Below are 25,556 nucleotides of genomic sequence, written 5' to 3'. Positions count from 1 at the left end.
CTCTCCTTGCCCTCCCCACCAGTGGTCCCCAGCCTCCTCTTCTTGCCCTCCCCACCAGCAGTCCCCATCCTCCTCTTCTTGCCCCCCCCCCCCCAGCTGTCCTTATCTCTGATCACAGGCATTCCCCTCTGTCGCATGTATACATGCAACTCCAGGACAGGGAATGCCTTTGACATCTATGATTGATTGATGGCTTTGACAGCTTCCTGGTGGCACAGCTCAGGTGGGTTTGGAATAAAGCTGGTCATACACTATACAATTAGATTGTACCATCTCTTTTAGTTTTACCAATACTATGTAACATGACTAGTGATGTGGATGGGTGTGTTCGGACCAAGGTCTAAACCCACCAGGGAGCTGACACCCGTATGGGCCAATCATCTGCCTGGACTTGACCCCACATACATATATACATATTGGGGGATGCCCCAGTCACAGATGATAATCTAATGCAGGCTTCCCACCCATCTGGGCTTAGATCCCAGTCTATACAAGCGAACTCATCGCTGGGAAGAACAAAAACCCGTTTCCTTGAATCAGTATCCAATCAGGAAGGCCCTTGTACTGCATAGCTGAAGGAACATCTGGAGGAGATCGTACAGTGTATGGCCAGATCTAGAAAGTGTTCCCCTATGAGTTCCCCCGGGTGTGTAGAGCACTCACCCCTCTGTAAATCCTTCTTGGTCTCCCGCACATAGTCGTCCGGATTCCTGCACAGCACCTTCACCTTCATGGTAAACACTGGCAGCACCACGTGTGGCCGGAACCGGGACCTCGGCTCACAGAGATGACATCACTGCCAACGCGGCGACCATGTTTACTCCGGTACTCTGCCAATACTGCCCTCATCTAGGTTGGTCAGGACCGCTGTACTAAAGGGTCACGTGGGGAAGTCAACGTCCTCAGCCGCCATGTTTACGAAGGGAAAGGTGTGTGTAGTGGGCGGGGCCCGGGCTGGAGGTCACAGGCGACTGATGCAACGTGTGTAGTGATCCGCTGTGCTGCGATCTCCGTACACATGGCCGTCCCGACCGCACCGGCGACACGGCCCGCCCCCCCGGGATCGGAGCTCACCCGGGTCTTCCGACATGTCAAGTACGAGGACCTGGCGGCCGGCCTGAGCGGAGGGGTCATCTCCACCCTGGTACTGCACCCGCTGGACCTGGTCAAGATCCGATTCGCAGGTACCGACAAGTCATCCCCGCAGTGAGCGACCATACACGATACGATCTGATCGTACGACACAGTGCAGCCTGCCTAGTTTAACCCCTTTGCTGCCATCACACCATTTTTTAGCCCCTGCTGACCAGGTTGTGGGTCCTGGACAATTAACCACTTAAGGACTGGAAGGATTTACCCCCCCCCTTAATGACAAGCCAATTTTTTTTTGCGCTATGGCACTGCGTTACTTTAACTGACAATTGCGCAGTTGTGCGACACTACACAAATAATGATTGTTATCCCCCCCCCCCCAACAAATAGAGTTTCTTTTGGTGGTATTTGATCATCTCTGCAATTTTTATTTTTTGAGCCATAAACAAAAAAAGAGTGACAATTTAGAAAATAATTTTTTTTTTTTTTTGCTATAATATTCCCCCCCAAAAAATTAAAAACAAATTTACTTTATCAGTTTAGGCCGATTATGTATTCTTCTACATGTTCTTGGTAATAAATAAATCTCAATAAGCGTATATTGATTTGGTTTGCGCAAAAGTCATAGTGTCTACAAAATAGAAGAAAGATTTATGACATTTTTATTATATATATATATATATATATATATATATATATATATATATATATATTAGAGCTGGGGAAAAAAATCGATTTAAATCTTGAATCGAGTTGAGAGGTCAAATTGATTAAAAATTTCAGCAAATCAATATTATTTTTTTAACCATAACGGCGGTGATCAGTGTTTTTTTTTTTTTTTTTTGATGGACATTGTGATGGACAGATCGCACACTTTTTTTGGGGGGGACCAGTGACATTCGTACAGCGATCAGAGCTAAAAAATAGCCACTGATTTCTGTATAAATGACACTAGCAGGGGAGGGGTTAACCCTAGGGGGCTATCAAGGGGTTAAATGTTCCCTAGGGAGTGATTCTAATTGTGGGGGGAGGGGACTGACTGGGAGTACAGAGAGATCGCTGTTCCTGATCACTAGGAACAGACGATCTCTCTACTCCCCTGACAGAACGAGGATCTGCTTTGTCTGCCACTCTGAGGAGCGATCACAGGTGGACAGCGGATATCACGGCCACTGGACCCACGCATTGGCTCCCCCGCTGTGCAGCGGGCACGCGCCCACATCGATTTGTGTGCAAACGACGTACGGATAGGTTGTCTCACGCAATAGGGATGCCCTGCCACAGTATATATGAGGTGGGCGGTCCTTAAGTGGTGAAAGTATATCTTAAGGCAAACTTGGCAAAGCTTCTTCCTTTTTTTTTTTTTTTTTTTTTTTTTGGTATTGGATAGAGTGGATATGGATTAGGACTTGAGGGCATAGTTCTATTGCTGTCTGTATTTCTGTTGAGGAGATTCCCCCCCCCCCCCCCCCATTTGTCCTGGTTACCATTATCAGTGAAAGTAAAAGAGAATCCCAAATGTTGGGTTGTCCCCAGAAAAGTACTAGAGGGGAAATCTTCAAATGGGGACACTAGTTCTTGTGACCTGGGAGTCTCCAAAAGATTCCCTTAAAGGGGTTGTAAACCCCTTTTTTTTAATGCAGCAGTGTCCCCCTTATACTTACCTGAGCCCTGCCGGAAATTTGCGCGACGTGAATGAGCACACCAGCTCTGGCCGGTGTCTTGTGTCCTGATTGGATTGATCAATAGCAGCACAGCCATTGGCTCCCGCTGCTGTCAATCAAATCCAATGATATGGGGGGCGGGTTCGAGTCATACATTCGGCGGGCCATGGACGCCGAATGATGGACTCGGGAGTGTGCTTGCAAGGTAACCCCCCCCCCCCCCCCGGGAGAATGCTTCTCCTAAGGGGTTATCTGATACGAGGAGGAGCCGCGAGAGCCGCCGGGGGACCCCAGAAGACGAGGATCGGGGCCACTCTACAAAATGAACTGGAGGTGGAGGTAAGTATATGTTTGTTATCTAAAAAAAAAAAAAAAACAACAAACCTGACAATCGCTTTAATTTGCAGGGATTTTCTCTGACTTCCTGTTTTGGGACAGGAAGTGAAGGTAAATCTCCCCAATGGGACATGGATGGCAAAAATAAACCTTACATGGGGGTTATAACCCTCCCATACTCTATCCAAAATGGTTCTACTTTAAAGTGGAACTTTTCCCATAACAACGTTATACAACATAATGTTCTTTAGCAGGGAAAATCCATTCCACATTAATTGTTATTCTACCAAAATGAGTGCGTGCTGTAAATTGCTTCCACCATCATTCCAGCACGTGTTTGTTCTTGCCGGAAGCTGCCATTTTGTTGAAGCCCAGAGCCCCTGAACAACAGTAAATTATAAAGTGGAACTAAACTCCTTCATTTAACGGTTTCAAAAAACAGTTGCGTTCCTGGAATGTCAGGATTGCTAACTGTCACATTTGCTTGTGTTCTAAAACTCCAAAAGTCAAACCATCAAACGGCTGGTGTCATAACTGATCACGTGCAGCACCATGGCAGTTGCAGATCAAACAGAAGCAGCTTCCCTGGCTGTAAAGGATAGGAGGGTTTAATTCTGCTTTAAGGCTGTCAGCAGATCGACCTCTACAAACTCGGAAGTACCTACAAATAGACAGCAACTGAGCATGTGCAGATCGGGGTGAGACAGTGTATTGCTGGATTTAAAACTGTGTAGGCACTTGTTTTAATGTTTTACATAGAGATACCTGCAAAAGGGGTCCAGCCTGAAGTCATCTAGCAGGACTTAGTTTTCTGACTAAAGTTCCACTTTAACCTTTGACAGAAAAAAAAAAAAATCTGATTGGCTTCCATGCAGAGCTGCACCAGATTTTGCACTCTCCAGTTTTAATAAATCATCCCCAATGACTCTCTGCAGTCTGCATATCCTGGAGAAGATTAAGTATTAACCTGACCCTGAGCATTCCTGGTTCATGTAATCGATGGACGGTGACAGCTGGCCATCCCAACAGTCTGTGCAGACAATGCCAGATCACGAGGAAATCCACCGCTTTCACCGCTATTCACAGAAATAGGTGTTTAGTTATCTTTGTGGGGGGGGGGGGGGGGGGGTCACGTGCTAAAATGCAATCAAAAGTGCATCTGATTTTTAAAGCAATGCTTCTGAAATAAAGTGGTAAACAAAGTTCATTGGAGAAAAAAAAAAAATGTTCGATGCGTTTCTATGAATTGGTCACACCGGGTGCTTCAACTCTTCCCCCCCCCCCCCCCCCCCAGGGTTCACACGCACCTGCAGGGGTAGACCACTTGTAACAAATGGGTCTCCAGCACAATATCCATTTCCTTCATTTCCATGCATTATAAAAAGCAGACAGGGGAAATATCATAATACAATAGGCTTTATTAACTACCTGCTGCCCAAGCTATACCCGAAAGATGGCTACAGCATGTGCCTTAATTGCCGGGAGGGCGTCTATGGATGTCCTCCCAAGCAAGCGCAGTCTGCACAACCCTGCGGTTTGCCCACAGCGCGCTCTGTGACTGTCGATCTCAGCTCCTTACCATGTGATCAGCTGTCAGCCAATGACGGCTGATCACGTGATGTAAACAGAAGCTTGGCAATCTGTATTTCTTTTTTTTCCTTGCGCTGTCAGCGTGAGCGGAAAAAAAAAGCCAATCACCGGCTTCTGTCAGAGGGACATTGGTCCCTCACTCAGAAAGCTGCGGCTGTGCCCACAGTGCCACCTATCGGTACCTACCGGTGCCCACAGTGCCACCTATCGGTACCTACCGGTGCCCACAGTGCCACCTATCGGTACCTACCGGTGCCCACAGTGCCACCTATCGGTACCTACCGGTGCCCACAGTGCCACCTATCGGTACCTACCGGTGCCCACAGTGCCACCTATCGGTACCTACCGGTGCCCACAGTGCCACCTATCGGTACCTACCGGTGCCCACAGTGCCACCTATCGGTACCTACCGGTGCCCACAGTGCCACCTATCGGTACCTACCGGTGCCCACAGTGCCACCTATCGGTACCTACCGGTGCCCACAGTGCCACCTATCAGTGCCCATTAGGGCCGCCTTATCAGTGCAGCCTCATCAACGCACATCAATGAAGGAGAACAATTACCTGTTTGCAAAATTTTATAACAAAATATAAAAAAAAAAATTGGGAGCCGCCACTGACGGCATATTGCCGTTAGCAGCGGCATGCTGCTAACGGCGATAGTGCGCCTGCGCGCCGCTGTCTATGTCGCATGTGTCGTAGACAACGGTGCCGGTCTTTTAGTAAATATCTCCTAAACCGTGTAGGTTTAGGAGATATTTCTTGGACCTACACGTAAGCCTTAACCCCCCTAGCGGTAATCCCGAGTCTGGCTCGGGTTAGGAATTTACTGATAGAAGCGGTAACCCCGAGCCAGACTCGGGATCGCTTCACTGGATGCAGGGGAGGACACAGGGAGACTTACTTACCTTGTCCCCTGGATCCAGCGATGTCCTCTGCGCTGTGTGATCGAGTTGTCCTCCGCTCGATTCACAGTGCCAAATGCCGCCGAGCTCCGTTCTCTGCGGCGTTACGGCGCACGAGAGCGGAGAACGGCGGCAAATTTAAAAAAGTAAAAAGACACAAAACACACACAGCACTGTAATCTTACAGGTTACAGTACTGTATTACAAATTACACACCCCCTTTGTCCCTAGTGGTCTGTCCAGTGCCCTGCATGCACTTTTTATATTATAAATACTGTTTTTTTTTCTGCCTGAAATTTGGAGATTGTCCATAGCAACCAAAAAGTGTCCCTTTTTCAGTGTTTTAGGATTTAATTACATTATTGAATAATTTTTATTATTCTTTATTATATTATAAATTTTATCATACCCGGGATGTCTGCTAGACTCTGGTTTGAAGAGATTTAAGAGCGTTATTCCTAAGAATTGCAGGCCTACAAAATAAAATGCCAGATTTCCATGCAAAATAATTGTACCGCTTTCAGCACCTAATTCCAGACTGAATCATACCGCCAGGGAGGTTAATCTAGGCTCACCTGTAGGTCAAAGTGGTTTGTAAGGGTTTACAACCACTTTAAGGCAAACAAGTACCCGTCAAAAACCATGACATGGGAGGTTATAAAAATACAGGTGTGAAATCGCCGGGATTCAAGGATTACCTTTAACAACGTCAATACTGGGCACTTTTACTCCCTTCCTGCCCAGGCCGATTTTCAGCTTTCAGCACTGACACACTTTAAGTGACAATTGCGTAGTCAATGCTGTACCCAAATGAAATGTTTATCGTTTTTGAGACAGAAAAGGAAAAAAACAAAAAATTTTTATTTTTTTTCTTATTTTCTGTTAATTTTGTAAAATAAGTGATTTTTCTCCTTCACTGATGAGACGGCACTGAAGGACAATTATGAGGTGACACTAATATGCAGCAGTGATGGGCACTACTGATGGGTGGCACTGATGGGCACAGCCCTGATACGACGGGCAGGAAGTGGTTAAGCAAAAAGCCCCCTCCTTTCCCAAGATGATCCCCCTAGGTCAGAGATGACAAACCTTGACACCTCATATGTTTTGGAACTACATTTCCCATGATGCTCAGCTATGCTGCAGAGTGCACGAGTATCATTGGAAATGTAGTTCCAAAACATTTGTGTGTCCAAGGTTCACCATCACTGACTGAGGTGCTGGCTTACCTAGGTGTCTGCAACGGCCTTGTTGATACTTCGTGTTAAAGAGGAAGTAAACACTGATGCGTTTACTTCCTCTTTCATTCCCTGCAAAGGCAAAGCATAATGGACTACTATGCATCGCATAGTAGCCCATTATGTGTCACTTACCTGACACAGGAGCCAGCGAAGTCACCGCTGTCCCCTGTAGTTCTGAGCGTCCATTTTCTTGGTGGGTCTCCGTGGGTCTCGCTGCTCCGGCGCTGTGATTCGCCGGAGCAGCGATGACGTCACTCCCGAGCATGCGCATGGGAGCCGACACTCGCGGCATCGCGCGGCATCTTCGTCATTGACGAAGCTGCGCTCCGTGCGCCGCTGTCCACGGCACATGCGCCGTAGACAGCGGTGCCTGTCTTTGGGCAAATATCTCTTAAACCGTATAGGTTTTTGGAGATATTTCTTGGACCTACAGGTAAGCCTTAATCTAGGCTTACCCGCAGGTCAAAGTGGTTTGTAAGGGTTGACAACCACTTTAATGTGTTGAGTCAAATTCATTAAGTATCTGCAACACTTTTGGTTCTGACAGCGACTCGTGCGCCAAATTCAGGGAGATCTAAATTAAAATACTGACAATTCTAGTATTTTCTGAAAGTGGCGCTAATTAAGATACCTCTCTGTTGGTGTACAGAGAGATCCTGGTACAGACAGATTTTGTGAATAATATATTCAGGTTGTAGACAGGTATATGAATTTGGTGCATGATGTGCTGCCTTTAAAAATGCATACTTTTGTAAAATCTGTCTGCACCAGTCTTCATGAATTCCCAGGACTTTTATTATACTAAAGCTCATTTGTCTCTTTATTTATCTTTATAATTTTTTTATTTTTTGTCTTTTCCAGTCAGCGATGGATTGGAGCTCCGACCCAAATACAACAGCATACTGCACTGCATGTCCACTGTGTGGAAGCAGGAAGGTGTACGCGGCCTCTACCAGGGGGTGACACCCAATATGTGGGGAGCCGGGGCCTCTTGGGGCCTTTACTTTTTCTTGTAAGTGTTTATTGGTTTGGTGCAGTATTAGACTTATTTATAACATACCACCTTCTGCAGGTAGGTCTTCCAGAAATCTGTAAGGCAGCCTCTTGTCATTCATAGTGAGGACTTTTGTGTTGACTCTTCAGCTCCCCTGTTTTGAGAGGACTAAAGCCTCGTACACACTACTCCATTTATTTTTTTCCATTCAACCCAGGGGATTGAACGAAATAATAACTGACAGCTCAGGTCGGAGCCGCTGCACTAACATTCCAATGTTAGTACAGCGATCTTGCCTGCTGTGCTATTGTGTTCTGACAGGGGGATGCAGTCTACTCCCGGTCAGCAGACTTTTAAAAAAAATTTTGTTTGTTTAGATCGCGAGCCTTCGTCAGAAGCCGTTCACTGTACACATGGGCCGAATATCGTCCAGTTTCTATTTAACTAGCCAGCGTTCGGCCCGTGTGTATTAGGGAGCTGTACTAGAAGTTTCCTGGACTTTGCTCTGTTAATATCACCTGCAGAATTCGCTTTTGCATATAAGGCCGGGTTCACACTGGAACCAGCTGTGGATCACACAGGAGCGCTGTTCATCCCTGTTCCCCGTTTCAGGGATGAATCGGGGCCAAATCTTTGCCTGAATTCGGCCCTGAAACAGAGCCAAAGACGCACAGCTTTTCTGTGCAGTGCGCTCCACAGCCACAACGGAGATATGTGAACCGGCTCCATAGGGAGCCAGTCACATTCTTCTGCTATGTGAATTGGATGCGGGAGAATCACGCATCCACTTTGCATCGGTGTGAACCTGGCCTAAAGAAAAACGGTGACCTGTGTCTTGTGAGTTGTATAGCATATAATAATATATAATTATTAGGTTTTGAGCAACTTACTTTTTTTCACATATTATATTTATTCTTTTCACACTTTGTACATTAATAGGTGAGCATGAAAAGATTTTGATTTATTGTACAGGTTATGTTTTATTTTAATTATTACAGGTATGTATATAGTGCTGACCATTTCCACAGTGCTTTAAATCATCATTCACATCAGCTTACAATCTATGGTCCCTAAGGCCTGATTCACACCTATGCATTTAGTGCTTTTTGCATTTTGCAGATTTGCAATACGGTCCATTTAACATGGTTTCCTATGGAACATTTTCTGTAGTGCGAATCTGCAAAATGCAAAAAGCACTAAACATGCATAGGTGTAAATCGGGCCTAATTCAGTCTACAATATGGTGCTAATTTAGACAGGAGCCAGCAGCATGGCATGTCTTTGGCGTGTGGGAGGAATATAAAAGCACAGGGAGATCATACAAGCTGACTTTTTATTTTTATTTTCTGCACATCAATGAGATGGTGCTGTGAGGGGTAGTTGATGTTGGAATGGTTATGATTCTCCGGAAGAAGGAAAAACAATATTTTGTGTGTGTGTGTGTGTATGTATATATATGTATATGTGTGTGTGTGTATATGTATATATATGTGTGTATATATATATATATATATATATATATATATATATATATATATATATATATATATATATATATATATATATATATATATATATATATATATAATTGGGTACACCTGACCTGTTCAATTTCTTGGTAACACAATTGCTAATTAGCCATGACAGAAATTCAATGTATTTAGGCATCTAGATGTGGTGAAGACAACTTGCTGAACTTCAAACCGGGTATCAGAATGGGGAAGAAAGGGGATTTAAGTGACTTTGAACGTGACATGATTGTTGGTGCCAGACGGGCTGGTGTAAATATTTTAAAAACTGCTGATCGACTGGAATTTTCACACAACTATCTCTAGGGTTTACAGAGAATGGTCAGAAAAAGAGAAAATATCCAGTTGTGTGGAGGAAAATGCCTTGTTGATATCAAAGGAGAATGGGCAGATTGGTTCCAGATGATAGGCAACAGTAACTCAAATAACCACCCCTTACAACCAAGGTATGCAGAATACCATCTGTGAATGCATAACACATCAAACCTTGAAGCAGATGGGCTACAGCAGCAAAAGACCACACCAAGTGCCACTCCTGTCGGCTAAGAACAGGAAACTGAGGCTACAGTTCGCTCAGGTTCACCAAAATTGGACAATAGAAGATTGGAAAAATATTTCCTGCTCTGATGAGTCTCGATTTTGGCTGATTTGACGAAATCATGGATCCGTCCTTCCTTGTATCAATGGTTCAGGCTGGTGGTAGTCATGGTGGTGTAATGGTGTGGGGGATATTTTCTTGGCACATTTTGGGCCCATTAGTACCAATTGAGCATTGCTTAAACACCACGGCCTTCCTGAGTATTGTTGCTGACCATGTCCATCCCTTTATGACTACAGTGTACTCATCTTCTGATGGCTCCTTCCAGCAGGATAATGCACCATGTCACAAAGCTCCAATCATCTCACCACCGGTTTCCTGAACATGACAATGAGATCTCTGTACTCCAATGTCCTCCACACTCACCAGATCTCAATCCAATAGAGCACCTTTGGGATGTGGTGGAATGGGAGATTCACATCATGGATGTGCAACTGACAAATCTGCAGCAACTGTGATTTTATGTCACTATGGACCAAAATCTCTGAGGAATGTTTCCAACACCTTTTCTCTATCTCTAAAAGCCGACCGCCTGCTGAAAAGTGGTCTCTGCGGCAGATTCGCCGCAAGATCACTTTTATGGGCGGCAGGAAAGAGGGGTCCTCTGCTGCTTACCAGAGCCACCAGTAGCGGCGGAGGCGATCAGATCCTTCTCCTGGCTTGGTATGGCAATGAGTGAAGATGGGCCCCACCTGTCTCCATATCATTGCAGGTTGGAAGCGACGTCAAAACGTTACTTCCGCCCATAGCTCTTAAAGGGCAATTTTCTTTATATATATATATATATATATATATATATATATATATATATATATATATATATATATATATATATATATATATATATATATATATATATATATATATATATATATATATACTTTTATTGCATTTTAGTGTAAATATGAGATCTGAGGTTTTTTTGACCCCAGATCTCATATTTAAGAAGTCCTGTCATTCTATTTTTATTTTTTTTATTTTATTTTTTTAAAGAACAGTGCAAAAATAAAAGGTTAAATAAGTAAGAAAAAAATGCGATTGGTAAAGCGAGAGCAATCATTCTAGCCCTAGACCTCCTCTGTAACTCAAAAATGCAACTTGTAGAATTTTTTTTTTAAACTTTGTCTATGGAGATCTTTAAGTGTAAAAGTTTGTCGCCATTGCACAAGTGGGCACAATTCTGAAGCATGTTGGGTATCAATTTACTCGGTGTAACATTGTCTTTCACAATATAAAAAAAAAAAACTGGGCTAACTTTTTACTGTTTTATTTTTTTTAGAACCCCCAAACATTAAATATTTTTATAATTTTCTATAAAAAAAAATGTTTTTAACTTGTAAACAACTAATCTCAGAGGCTCGGTCCTTAACCAGTTGCCGACCGCCGCACGCCGATGTACGTCGGTACAATGGCACGGGCAGGCATAAGGACATACATGTACGTCCCTTGCCTCCCGCGGGTCGGGGGCCCGATCGGGCCCCCGCCCGGTGCCTGCGGCGGTCGGTATTCGTTCGGGAGCGATCCCGGACGAGGGGACGGCCATTCATTCATGGCCACCCCCTCGCGATCGCTCCCGACGAATAGAAATCCCCGGTGACATCACTTCCTCTCCTGTAATGTAAACACAGGAGAGGAAGTGATGTATTCTCTCCTCCGTGTCGGTATTTTTCGTTCCGACACGGAGGAGAGCGGATCAGTAAGTTGCACCAACACTCACACACACAGTAGAACATGCCAGGCACACTCACACCCCCCCTTTACCCCCCGATCACCCCCCCAATTACCCCTGCCCCCCAGTCACAGTGACACCAATGTCATTTTTTTTTTTTTTTTTGCATTGGTGTCATTTGTGACTGTAATAACTGTTAGGGCAGTTAGAGTTAGCCCCCTTTAGTTCTAATGTACCCCCCTAACCCCCCCAATAAAGGTTTAACCCCGTGATCACCCCCCGTCGCCAGTGTCACTAAGGCTGGGTTCACATTGCAGCGGTTTATGAGAACGAATGTGATTCGCACCGCACTGCAGTGCAAATCACATCCGATCTCTGTGCGATTCGAGTTCAGCCATTCGCCGCACCCGCCGCACCCGCCGCAAATTCGCACGGGACCCTTTTTTTGGCCCGCAGCAGAATCGGATCGCATGGGTGTTCACACCATGCGATCCGAGTTTGCAGATCGCACTGCGATATGCGAACTGATCTGGGGGTGTCAGTAACATTTCACTGACACTCCCAGCAGTTCCCATAGGGCAGTGTGAACTGCCGCCGGGAGGCATGCGATGCGGGAACCCGCCGCGGATTCGCGGCGTTTCCGCATCGCTCCAGTGTGAACCCAGCCTAATAAGCGATCATTTTTCTGATCGCCGTATTAGTGTCACAGGTGACGCTAGTTAGGCAGGTAGGTATTTAGGTTCGCCGCAGCTTTTTATAGCGCCAGGGACCCCCATATACTACCGCATAAAGCCCCCTGATTGCCCCCTAGTTAACCCTTTCACCAGTGATCACCATATAACTGTTACAGGTGACGCTGGTTGGTTAGTTCTTTTTTTATAGTTTCAGGGCACCCGCCATTTATTACCTAATAAAGGTTTAACCCCCTGATCACCCGGCGGGTGTCATTTGTGACTAATAACTGTTAGGGCAGTTAGGGTTAGCCCCCTTTAGTTCTAAGGTACCCCCCTAACCCCCCCAATAAAGGTTTAACCCCGTGATCACCCCCCGTCGCCAGTGTCACTAAGGCTGGGTTCACATTGCAGCGGTTTATGAGAACGGATGTGATTCGCACCGCACTGCAGTGCAAATCACATCCGATCTCTGTGCGATTCGAGTTCAGCCATTCGCCGCACCCGCCGCACCCGCCGCAAATTCGCACGGGACCCTTTTTTTGGCCCGCAGCAGAATCGGATCGCATGGGTGTTCACACCATGCGATCCGAGTTTGCAGATCGCACTGCGATATGCGAACTGATCTGGGGGTGTCAGTAACATTTCACTGACACTCCCAGCAGTTCGCATAGGGCAGTGTGAACTGCCGCCGGGAGGCATGCGATGCGGGAACCCGCCGCGCATTCGTGGCGTTCCCGCATCGCTCCAGTGTGAACCCAGCCTAATAAGCGATCGTTTTTCTGATCGCTGTATTAGTGTCACAGGTGACGCTAGTTAGGCAGGTAGGTATTTAGGTTCGCTGCAGCTTTTTATAGCGCCAGGGACCCCCATATACTACCGCATAAAGCCCCCTAATTGCCCCCTAGTTAACCCTTTCACCAGTGATCACCATATAACTGTTACAGGTGACGCTGGTTGGTTAGTTATTTTTTTTATAGTTTCAGGGCACCCGCCATTTATTACCTAGTCTCACTAGTGTACCCCTAAATTTAGGGGTGTCTACTTTCCAAAATGGGGTCATTTGGGGGGGGTTTGTGCCATCTTGGCATTTTATGGCCTTCAAAACTGTAACGCCCTTAGAAAGCCTGAAGGCGGTGCTTGGTTTTCGGGGCCCCGTACGCGGCTAGGCTCCCAAAAAGTCCCACATATGTGGTATCCCCGTACTCAGGAGAAGCAGCAGAATTTATTTTGGGGTGTCATTTCACATATGCCCATGGCATGCGTGAGCAATATATCATTTAGTGACAACTTTGTGAAAAAAAAAAAAAAAAAAAAAAAGTTTGTAATTTTCCCGCAACTTGTGGCAAAATATAAAATATTCCATGGACTCAACATGCCTCTCAGCAAATAGCTTGGGGTGTCTACTTTCTAAAATGGGGTCATTTGTGGGGGTTTTGTGCCATCTTGGCATTTTATGGCCTTCAAAACTGTAATAGGTAGTGAGGAGTGAAATCAAAAAATTACGCCCTTAGAAAGCCTGAAGGCGGTGCTTGGTTTTCGGGGCCCCGTACGCGGCTAGGCTCCCAAAAAGTCCCACATATGTGGTATCCCCGTACTCAGGAGAAGCAGCAGAATTTATTTTGGGGTGTCATTTCACATATGCCCATGGCATGCGTGAGCAATATATCATTTAGTGACAACTTTGTGAAAAAAAAAAAAAAAAAAAAAAAGTTTGTAATTTTCCCGCAACTTGTGGCAAAATATAAAATATTCCATGAACTCAACATGCCTCTCAGCAAATAGCTTGGGGTGTCTACTTTCTAAAATGGGGTCATTTGTGGGGGTTTTGTGCCATCTTGGCATTTTATGGCCTTCAAAACTGTAATAGGTAGTGAGAAGTGAACTCAAAAATTTACGCCCTTAGAAAGCCTGAAGGCGGTGCTTGGTTTTCGGGGCCCCGTACGCGGCTAGGCTCCCAAAAAGTCCCACATATGTGGTATCCCCGTACTCAGGAGAAGCAGCAGAATTTATTTTGGGGTGTCATTTCACATACGCCCATAGCATGTGTGAGCAATATATCATTTAGTGACAACTTTGTGTAAAAAAAAAAAAAAATTTTTTTTTTTGTCATTATTCAATCGCTTGAGGCAAAAAAATAAAATATTCAATGGGCTCAACATGCCTCTTATCAATTTCCTTAGGGGGTCTACTTTCCAAAATGGGGTCATTTGGGGGGGTTTTGTACTGCCCTGCCATTTTAGCACCTCAAGAAATGAGATAGGCAGTCGTAAACTAAAAGCTGCGTAAATTCCAGAAAACGTACCTTAGTTTGTAGATGTGACAACTTTTGCGCAAACCAATAAATATACAATTATTGACTTTTTTTTTACCAAAGACATGTGGCTGAATACATTTTGGCCTAAATGTATGACTAAAATTGAGTTTATTGGATTTTTCTAATAACAAAAAGTAGAAAATATCATTTTTTTTCAAAATTTGCGGTCTTTTTACGTTTATATCGCAAAAAATAAAAATCGCAGAGGCAATCAAATACCATCAAAAGAAAGCTCTATTTGTGGGAAGAAAAGGACGCAAATTTTGTTTGGGTACAACATTGCATGACCGCGCAATTACCAGTTAAAGCAGCGCAGTGCCAAAGTGTAAAAAGACCTCTGGTCATTTACCAGCAAAATGGTCCGGTCTGAAAGTGGTTAAGTGGTTAAATCATAATGGCAACAGAAACTACCCAAATTACCTCGATCAAAAGTTCCCTGGTGATTTTGGTCTGATAACATGCACACAAGTGGACACAAAGGGGTTTGAATGGCTATTAACTACTTGCTTACTGGGCACTTAAACCCCCCTCCTGCCCAGACCAATTTTCAGCTTTCAGTGCTGATGCACTTTGAATGACAATTGCGCGGGCATACAACACTGTACCCAAATTAAATTTTTATCATTTTTTTCCCACAAATAGAGCTTTCTTTTGGTGGTATTTAATTACAGCTGGGAGTTTTATTTTTTGCTAAACAAACAAAAAAAGATGCAAAATAAAAAAAAAAAAAAAAAATCATGTTTAATAGTTTGTTATAAAATTTTGCAAACAGGTAATTTTTCTCCTTCATTGAAGTGCGCGGATGAGGCGCACTGATAGGCTGCACTGATAGACATAGCTAAGGCGGCACTAATAGGCACAGATAAGGTGGCACCGATAAGATGGCACGGATGGGTGGCACGGATAGGTACCACTGATAGATGGGACTGATGGGCACTGGTAGATGACACTGATGGGCACGGATATGTGGCACTGGGGTGCAGCACCGTTGTTGAGGCAGATTATGGGTGGCACTGCTGTGTGGCACTGTGGGCACTGCTGGGTGGCACGGGGGGGCACTTATTTATTCCTGAGAAGGGGCAGGTGGGCACTGGTAAGCTGGCCGTGATCGGGACTAATGTCCCGATCACGGCCGCTGGTGATCCGCTCTTTTTTTTTTTTTTTCTCCTCGCGCTGTCAGCGCGAGGAGGAATAGTAGCCGATTACCGGCTCCATTGTATCACATGATCAGCTGTCATTGGCTGACAGCTGATCACGTGGTAAGGGGTCGGGATCGACCCCTTGCTCGGATCGGTGATCAGGCGAGTCTCATAGACTCGCCGATCACAGAGCGCGCCCCTCAGGGGGCGCGCAGGCCGCTCGTGCACGGGACGACGTCAATAGATGTAGTCCCGGCAAAGGAGGTCCGCGCTGTAGCTGTCATTCGGCTATAGTGCGGGTCTCAAGTGGTTAAAGGTAACCATCCTCACCTGTGATCTGTTTGCTTGTAATTAGTGTGTGTATAAAAGGTCAATGGGTTTCTGGACTCCTGACAGACCCTTGCATCTTTCATCCAGTGCTGCACTGATGTTTCTAGATTCTGAGTCATGGGGAAAGCAAAAGAATTGTCAAAGGATCAGCAGCAAAAAGGTAGTTGAACAGGAAAGGGATATAAAAAGATATCCAAGGAATTGAGAATGGCAATCGGCAGTGTTCAAACTCTAATCAAGAAGTGGAAAATGAGGGGTCCTGTTGAAACCAAACCACGGTCAGGTAGACCAATTAAAAATTTTAATCCACAACTGCCAGGAAAATTGTTTGGGATGCAAAGAAAAACCCACAAATAACTTCAGGTGGAATACAGGACTCTCTGAAAACATGTGGTATGGCTGTTTCAAGATGCACAATAAGGAGGCACTTGAAGAAAGATGGGCTGCATGGTCAAGTCGCCAGAAGAAAGCCATTACTATGCAAATGCCACAAAGTATCCCGCTTACAATACACCAAACAGCACAGAGACCAGCCTCAAACCTTAAACCTTCTGGCACAAAGTCATTTGAAGTGATGAGACCAAAATTTAGCTTTTTTTTGGCCACAACCATAAACACTACATTTGGAGAGCAGTCAACAAGACCTATGATGAAAGGTACACCATTCCTACTGTGAAACACGGAGGTAGATCGCTGATGTTTTGGGGATGTGTGAGCTACAAAGGCACAGGAAATTTGGTCAAAATTGTTGGCAAGATGAATGCAGTATGTTATCAAATACATTTGCATTCATCGGCCAGGAAGCTGCGTGTGGGACGTACTTGGACATTCCAACATGACAATGATCCAAAACGCAAGGACAAGTCGACCTGTCATTGGCTACAGCAGAATAAAGTGAAGGTTCTGGAGCGGTCATCTGTCTCCTGACCTCAATATCATTGAGCCACTCTGGGGAGATCTCAAACCTGCAGTTCATGCAAGACGGCCCAAGAATTTACAGGAACTGGAGGCTTTATGCCAAGAGGAATGGGCAGCTTTACCATCTGAGAAGATAAAGAGCCTCATCCACAAATACCACAAAAGACTTCAAGCTGTCATTGATGTTAAAGGGGCAATACACAGTGTTAAGAACTGGGGTATGTAAACTTTCGATCAGGGTCATTTTGGTAGTTTCTGTTGCCATTAGGATTTAAAGAGTATGAGTTGAGTTTGAAATGGCTTCAGCCAAACGCTAATCATGAGTGAAAGAAAAGTTTTTGTGTTATTATTAATATTCTCTGAAAAATGTCCAAGAAATCATAAATTCTGTCAGGGTATGTAAACTTATGAGCACAAGTGTGTGTATGTATATGTGTGTGTGTGTATATATGTGTATATATATATGTGTGTATATATATATATATTATATTTCTAATGTAAAGGAGCAAACCTAACTTAAATTTTTTTTTTTTGTCATTATTGGGATAAGGAAGGCGGCCTGCAGTCGGTGGCCCTGTTAGCTAGATGTCTCGGTACTCCATGTTTATTTGATGGGTGTCAGAACGGGAAGTAGGGGAATATTTGAAGTGGCTGTGAGTTTAATGTTAATATATACCTGATATTTATGTAGCACTGACATATTACTCCTAGACCTATTCAGATCAGTCCATGGTTTGAAGTGAATGCTACACTATGATCTCCTTGATGTACTCTGATTAATGGTGTTATTGATTTGTCTTGCAGCTATGGTGCAATCAAAGCATACAAGAAGGAGGGGCGAGCCGAAAACCTGACTGCCACTGAACACCTCCTGTCAGCAGCTGGAGCGGGTAAGTAACTGTTGGCACTGATGACATTTGTAGATCTATTGGGCCCTGACAGTTAAACATTCTTGTTTGTTTAAAATTGCGCTGTCAAAACGAAGTTCCACCCCCTGGAAGGTCCACTTTAAGGACTCTTAACCCCCCTAACTTGCCACGTTTGGCATGTCATTTTTTGGGGGGGCTACCTAGTTTTGACAGGTACCGAGCTCCCAATTCCGCTCAGGTCGCCTAGACAACTTGAGCAGAAGTTCTTTTCTCTCTCTCTCCCTAGCAGCAATCTTCTGGGACACGTCTCAATTCCCAGAAGATTGCCTGGCCACTGAGGAGGCGCAGCACGGCTCACGTATGCGCAGTGTGCACCTGGCTGTGGTAAAGCAATATTTCAAAAACCTTTTTATTCGCGTTTTTTTTTTTTTTTTTTTTTTTTTTTGCACAGTTGTCAACTCCTACTGCTAGTCGATTATTCTAGGATAAAGCCGGGTACGCACTATTTATTTATTTTCTGTTCAACCCAGCGCGATCCAACGTTAGTACATCAATTTCCCCTGCTGAGCTGTTGTGTTCTGACGGGGTGGCCCAACGCCCGAACACTCAGGTCAGTGCTCTTGGCCATTGGCTGAAAGCCCTGATTGGGTGTCGGTCGGCTGCTGTTTTTCCAGCATGCTCATCCGAAAGAAGTCGGACAAGCCGCCACACATACAAGTCAAATGTTGGCCGTTCCCTTTTTTTTTTTTTTTTTTTTACCGACCGATGTTGCCCAATATATGTGTATTAGGCCTAATTGTCTTGTAATTTACATTAATTGATCTTTTACTGAAGTCAAGTCATGTTACAAGAATTCTGATTAGACCTGCCTATAGCACTGACTGGTACAGTAGGATGGCAGCGTTCACAGGGTGATGCATTCAAGTTACAGAAGACCTTTGCTCATATCCTATATAGGTAATACTGTTTGTTTCTTTGTTTAGGAGCCTTAACTCTGTCCTTTACAAACCCAATATGGGTTACCAAGACTCGCCTTGTCCTTCAGTATGATGCTGGAGTTGACCCATCAAAACGCCAATACAAAGGCATGTTCCACGCCCTGGCTAAAATATATAGGCAAGAAGGAATCCGTGGACTTTATAAGGTAAGTTAATGTACATCATTATAGACTGGAGTAGTATGGGAAATGTAGATGAAAATTTTAATTCTCCAGCCTCCTTCAGCACTTTTCAGATCACTGTTCCTTACAGTAGTTCCAAATGTCTCATACTTTGAACTAAACACCACAATATACTGAACCCCACCTTCTAGTGATGTAGTGGCCCCATCTCTCGCTGGCCGCTGTTATCTTCTCCTCTGGATACTTCCAGGTCCCAGTTTTTGTCTTCTTGTTTGGTCAGTGAGGAATGTCGTGATATTGCACATTTTGCATAGGATTCGGTCATTCCAGCATTGCTAGAGTGTGCGAGCAATACATAGTTACATACATAGTTAGTAAGGTTGAATAAAGACACCAGCTCATCCAGTTCAACCTGATATGTGTTGAGATGCCCATTTATTTAAATACCACAACCAGGCAGGTAAGTGTGTCTTATTGCAAAAATGACATTGCATATTTCCTCTGCAGTAAGAAAGTTGCCTGCTCACAATTTTCTAAATTATAGTTTGTCAATTTTATTATTTTATAGCCAACTTGCATGATGATTTTAAGGCTAGGTTCACATGAGAGTGAGCCCCGTGTCCCACGTTTGCTTGGACATGGCAGCTTATTCGTTTGAATGGGCTGCTCTGCCGCGTGAAACGCATAAAAAAGATGCATTCACCTTTTTTTAAAATGTGGCTGCAGGTCTTTTTGAAATGGGGGTGCAGGTCTTTTTGAAATGGGGGTGCAGGTCTTTTTGAAATGGGGGTGGTCCAGGGGCAAACTTTAGTTCAAATGATACCAGGAAACCAAAGTCTCTGATATGTAAGAGTGTGGGTCAGGAGCGGCACAAACCGTGCAAGGTAGATGGTATGACAGTCCACAACTCAGGGCAAGCCTCTTCAGGGTAGCAGCCGCACACTCCAAAACATGTATATAAAGACAGGAAGAGAGGCGCCTTCTAAGTATGAACTGTAAACTTTATGATACAAATGAGTAAAAACACTTGTATTGAGGTTACATGAAATCAGCATGGGGAAGGTGTCCTGTAACGGTGCATCTCCTGACTCACTGGTCCAAGGTAGTGTCACTCATAACCCATGGGAAGCCATCCACTGGCTGTGTACTCTGTAGAGGATGGTATAGTAGAGAGGAGGGCTGGGACACTTGTGGATCGCAGAGGCGTATGACGTCACCGGAAGTGTTGCAACGTTGTTTCTGAGCCTGCGCACTGCCAGTGGGAAAGCGTTCTCCTTTGTCAAGCTGCTTGCTCCTGAGTAGCCTCTGTGGGTCCATAAAACACATCGCATGCAGCTTGGCCCTGCCCCCTGTCCCCTCCTCAATACCTGTGATTGGTAGCAGCGGGAGCCAATGGCTCCCACTGCTGTGTCTCAGTCGGTGAGGTGAGAATGGAGACACATGGGAGAGACACTGCTCTCATGCTGGATCGAGATAGGACTCGGTTTAACTGAAATTAATAGAGATCAATTTATATTTATACAGGAGAAATATTTATGCCTTTATAGATGGTATTATGTCCTCCCCCATGATTGATGATGGAAAGCCTTCCAAGTAAATAATATAGCCTGATGGCAGACCATGTTTTATGGAACACATTTTATTTACATACTGCTGAGGTTTACTCTACATTTTTGTGGTTAATTATTTCCCATATAGATGATGTTGTGTGCATTAATAATGCCTTCTGTCACTGACCTGTCTGCAGGGGTTTGTGCCAGGCCTTTTTGGAACGTCACATGGCGCCCTTCAATTTATGGCATATGAAGAACTGAAACAGGAATATAACAAGCACCTTAATCGCCCAAGTGATACGAAATTGGTAAGCTTCTGTATGCTTTATAACTATTGCATAGCCTTTGTGTTTTCATAAAAAAAAAAAATGCAAAGACCAGACAAGTGATAATGTACAGTATTACATTATATTAACTCCATCCAAAACATGAAGGCTGCCATTGTTGACCTCTCCACCTGAAAATCATAGTTGTAACATATTTGTTATGTTGATGCATTGGGGTTGATTTACTAAAACTGGAGCGTACAAAATCTGGTGTAGTTGTGCATGGTGGCCAATCAGCTTCTAACTTCAGCTTGTTCAGTTCAGCATTGCCAAAAAAAAAAACCTGGAAGCTGAATAAATGTCAGTAATACTCCTTCTCTATATGTCCATTTCCTGTTTCTATGCAGAGCAGCACCAGATTTTGCACTCTCCAGTTTTAGTAAATCGACCCCATAGTCTACTTTGTTTTTTCCAGAGATTAGTAATGTAGAGTCTGTGTGTATTTACTGGAGCCCCACTGATTTTCTGGCATAGTACAGAGGAATTCTTAAGAGTTGTTTCCGTGTGGCACTAATATTGAAATCTTCAAAAATACCCATTACAAATGTCAGGGGAACCAAAATGGGAGGAAATGAAGGCAGTGATTTGGGACCAAAAAGTTCAGATTTTTATCACAACTCCAGACTGCTATACTTTAAATGTGGCTCTAGAATTTTTTTTTGCAGAGTATGAATATTGTCACTTGTGTTTATGATGGTTCTGCCGGCCTTTAGGAAATCTGTGTTGACATGACTAAGCTTTGTTGTGAAACCCATCTGCATGGGGAGGCAAGGTGGGTTGTGCATGTGTGTACCCTTAGAAAAAGTTTTTTACACCCATTTGACACTCCTGTGCAGCTGCAGGTTTATTGCTGTGCATGCACACATAGCCATATCTGTTTATTCGTCCTGAGCTATTTCTACAGAAGCTCATACACTGCTTGTTCTTTCAGAATACTATGGAGTATATCACCATGGCGGCCCTGTCGAAGATTTTTGCAGTGGCAGCTACTTACCCCTACCAAGTTGTTCGAGCGCGTCTTCAAGATCAGCACAACCGCTATTCTGGGGTCATAGATGTTGTGAGACGGACATGGAGGTAATGCAGGCCGATACATGATTCACCTTTCTTTTTCAACTAAGCGGTTGAACAAAAAAGATTTTATTTTTATTTTTTCCCATTCAATATGGATAAGATAACGACTCCCACTGCACTATTGTATTCTGCTAGCAGGGAGCCTTAACCACCTGCAGAATACAACGATCAGTGTTTCCGGCTATAGCCGATGGCACTGATCGGTTGGGAAAACTCAAAACAGGCTGGTTGTACACAAGTCAATCAATATATCGATTTATGTACAACCAGCTAGCCCATACATGGATTGAAATGTGGCCATTGGCCCCGCTGAATCGGACAAATTGTGATCCATATGTGGCTGGTTTAAGACAAATGTTAAGAACCGTAAGGTAAATAGATAGACTTTTGATGTCTGCTATCGCTATAGAAAAAATGAAACCACGTTGATTAATTGTCCTCATCACATCAACTGTTCTAGAAATAGAGACCCACATGGCTCCACCCCAAGAGTCGGGGAATGGATGAGCCTGACTGTCTAGTCTATCTGACTTCTCATGGCAATCAGGGTTAAAATGAGCTTGCATCCATCCGCTGAGATGCAAATTGGACTGGGAGTTCCCCGTTGTGTGCGTTGTCTCTCTTCAAACTTTCCTATGCTTTAGACTGTGGCTGCTTTCTAAAGAAAATGAACCATAAAGCTAGGTGCAAGCACTGTTTGGGTATTTTAACGACTGGCAGGGCGGGTTGTCAAAATATAATAGCTGCAGCAGGAGATTGGTCCATCTGTGTAGCGTGGATGGAGGAACCTGTTAGATTTTATGTGGATATGGCCAGCCTAAAGCCAAACTCCCCCAACTAAAAATCATCCCTTGCAGTGGGTTTGTGCTCGAACTACAAGGGTTAATAGCTTGTTTTGTCTAGGGGAGAAAAACTGTTACATGATTACTTACCTGATCCTCCGCTTCCCGGGTAGGCAGCACTCGCCCAAAATCCGGCAGTGGACTTTATCTCTGCATCATCATGTCCAGAGCAGGACTATTGACCCTGGTCTGGTCATGATGACGTAAGGAGCCTAGACTGCTAGAAGCTCCATGGCCTGTTATAGCTGTGGGAGGAGTGGAGGATCAGGCAAGTAAATCCCATATTTTTTTTTTTTTTTCCCCCCCTAGACCGGTGTTCTCTAAACTGTGGCCCCTTGTCTGCCTTTATCTGGCCCTTGGAACTATTCCTTCCACAGACACTAAATGATGCAGGACCATTTCTCCCACTGGCACCAATGATGGGGCACTATTCCCCCACTGGTACCAACAAAGGGGCACTATGCCTCCCACTAAAACCAATGATAGGGCATTGTTTACTCTCATTGATGTTGAGGCAGTTACTACACTACAAAGTCCAGCCCGACTAAAGCCTGAGTGACAGTAAACTGGCCCTTTCTTTGGAAAGTTTGGAGACCCTTTGCTTAGGCCTTAAAGCTATAGCGTTGTGTGATTGAGTGACAGGTGCTTAAAGGTATTGGTTTTATTGACTGTTTATTTGTGGATGTGTAGCTGGAAAATGTTGGGGGTTATTACAGTGAATACACATGTTGACATCATTCTCTTTTTTTTTTTTTTTTTTTTTTTTTTTTTATTCCTTCCCAAAGGAGAGAAGGCATCCAAGGATTCTACAAAGGCATTGTCCCAAATTTAATTCGAGTCACTCCGGCGTGCTGCATCACTTTTGTAGTCTATGAGAAGGTCTCCCATTTCCTACTAAGTCTGCGGAAAGACAAGAATTAAATGCTGCATCAGACACATTTGGGTCCTTCAATGTAAAGTTTTCTGGATTACCAGGAAGACCCAGGAAAATGGGACATATAGAGAGTGAATACGGACATTTATTCAGGAATTTGCACTTCCTGTACCCGTGTGTCTATACAGTACTTGAAGTTGGGTTTCTGTGGCTCTCCAGTACTGGGTGGAATCGCTGTCTTCCTAAGCAGGGATAGTTGGCCTGCTCTTCTTACTGTGTGTGTGCAATTTTAAGAACGGATTTCCTTTTAATTTATTCTATTTTTGTAAACGTGTGTGTGTGTGTGTGTGTGTGGAATAGAGATAGAGAGAGATATATAATGAGTGAATGGTGTTATGCCTGGGGATTGTAATTCTTTTTATACAGATCAGATTGTTTTAATTTTATTTTTTTTCTACAGTATACAAGGAGAATGTAAGGTGTGTGTGTGTGTGTATATATTTCCCTACCTCTTGGTAAGGGTAAAGGAATATGCATAAAGCCTATTGTTATAAGAAGGTGTTTACAGTTTGAGCCTGAGCTGCTATAGATGGCTAGAACAATAAAAAAAATAAAAGAAAATGTAAGTATTTTTTTGTTTTGTTTATTAACTGAAAAGAGCATAGCATTTCTTGCAGACCGCTGGTATTGCATTTATGTTGTGCAAGTGTCTGGCTCTTATTGTTTTGGCTCCATATACAGAAGTGAGAGATGCAGCATAGGCTCCTCCAAATGTACTGAAAATGCATTAGTGTGTGCATTAGAAGCTGGAGCAAGACAGACACAATCCGCCTCATTTGCAGTCTGTAGGACACCCAGTATCATCTTTTGGCGCTTCCCTCCCCAGTCTCCACTGTTCCTGGCCCATCCCTTTCTTTAATTGGATTTCAGTCCTTTCAATCATGAAGGCTCAGATTCACATGTGGGTGTGACCTAGGGTATTCTACATGTAAATACAGCCTGCCTAGGTATTCCCACTCCTCCGGATTGACATCTCCTATTAAAGCAGTTTTCATCATTTGCATAACTTCACCTAAGAGCCAGCCCACTGCTTCCATCAGGGCTGGTGATGGTTTCAGGAAGATATGTGCAGCACGCTGCCAGACTGTTCCTACCAGTCATGATTTGCATGCATTGCATAGAGAAGCACAGAGACCTAGTGATGTCAGTGGGTGTAAAATAAGGTATGTAATAAAAAGCGGTTTTATTTTTAAATGTCATTACCATGTTGATGGAGGATGAACTAAGGCAGGGGTGCCCAACGTTTGAAGAGCGAGGGCCACTTAAGCGACTTGGTAACCGGTCACGGGCCACAATGAGCAGAGCAGGCGGATGACAGGTCCATGCAGAGTGGACATGGACACAGCCCACTCTACTCTTATGGGTCCTCCGATCCGATCCACCCTAATGGAAGGGGATTGATCCCCTCTGTTTGTTTGTTTTTGTTTATTTTATTTTATTTTTTTTTGCGAATCGGATTGGTGGTAGGCAGGTGTAAAAGAACACAAATCTGTTTACATCTGCCATTTCATAGAGGTGAATGGAGGGTTCGATTTGAGTTGGACCGATTGTGTGAAAGGGGCCTTTCACACTAATGCAATGCAGCGCAGTACACCTGTGTCTTTCCTGCGGGTCAGCTACACTTTGCCATAGACATCTATTATATCCTGCAGGTGTAGTGCACTTTATGAAAGCTCACCAAACCCGCATGTAATAACAGAAGTCTATGGCTCAGTGCAGGTAACCCGAAGGTGCACTGCACCTGCGGATCAGTTTGAAAGCAGCCCAGTAACCACTGCGCAGATATGCCTTTATATACACTGCAAACTGACCTATAATAACAGTCTTCCATTCAGGTATCGCCTG

The 25,556-nt window shown here is 44.2% G+C and overlaps 2 protein-coding genes across 2 annotated transcripts in view; one reads left to right on the top strand and one right to left on the bottom strand.

Annotated features, from left to right (window-relative positions):
* The window catches only part of DCAF13 (DDB1 and CUL4 associated factor 13), a 47,815-nt gene extending 46,971 nt beyond the window's left edge, over window positions 1-844 (bottom strand). Inside the window, exon 1 of the mRNA XM_077493144.1 lies at window positions 664-844. Coding sequence (XP_077349270.1) covers window positions 664-733 — 70 coding nt within the window. The 5' untranslated portion in view covers window positions 734-844. The remainder of the gene's footprint in view (window positions 1-663) is intronic.
* An 83-nt stretch (window positions 845-927) lies between these two features.
* On the top strand, window positions 928-24,280 carry SLC25A32 (solute carrier family 25 member 32). Its single transcript, XM_077493145.1, has 7 exons — window positions 928-1,184; window positions 7,690-7,840; window positions 17,798-17,883; window positions 18,846-19,006; window positions 20,730-20,843; window positions 21,793-21,938; window positions 23,563-24,280. Exons 1-7 carry the CDS (start codon window positions 1,019-1,021, stop codon window positions 23,696-23,698), a joined length of 960 nt encoding a protein of 319 aa, XP_077349271.1. The 5' UTR covers window positions 928-1,018; the 3' UTR covers window positions 23,699-24,280.
* Window positions 24,281-25,556: the final 1,276 nt, after the last annotated feature.

This window comes from Lithobates pipiens, unplaced genomic scaffold, assembly GCF_037356315.1.
Source record: "Lithobates pipiens isolate NorthernLeopardFrog02 unplaced genomic scaffold, aLitPip1_a1.2 Scaffold_19, whole genome shotgun sequence".
NCBI classification, from domain to species: domain Eukaryota; kingdom Metazoa; phylum Chordata; class Amphibia; order Anura; family Ranidae; genus Lithobates; species Lithobates pipiens.
Note: the sequence above shows the minus strand (reverse complement) of the source record. Positions and strands in the feature narration are given on the sequence as shown.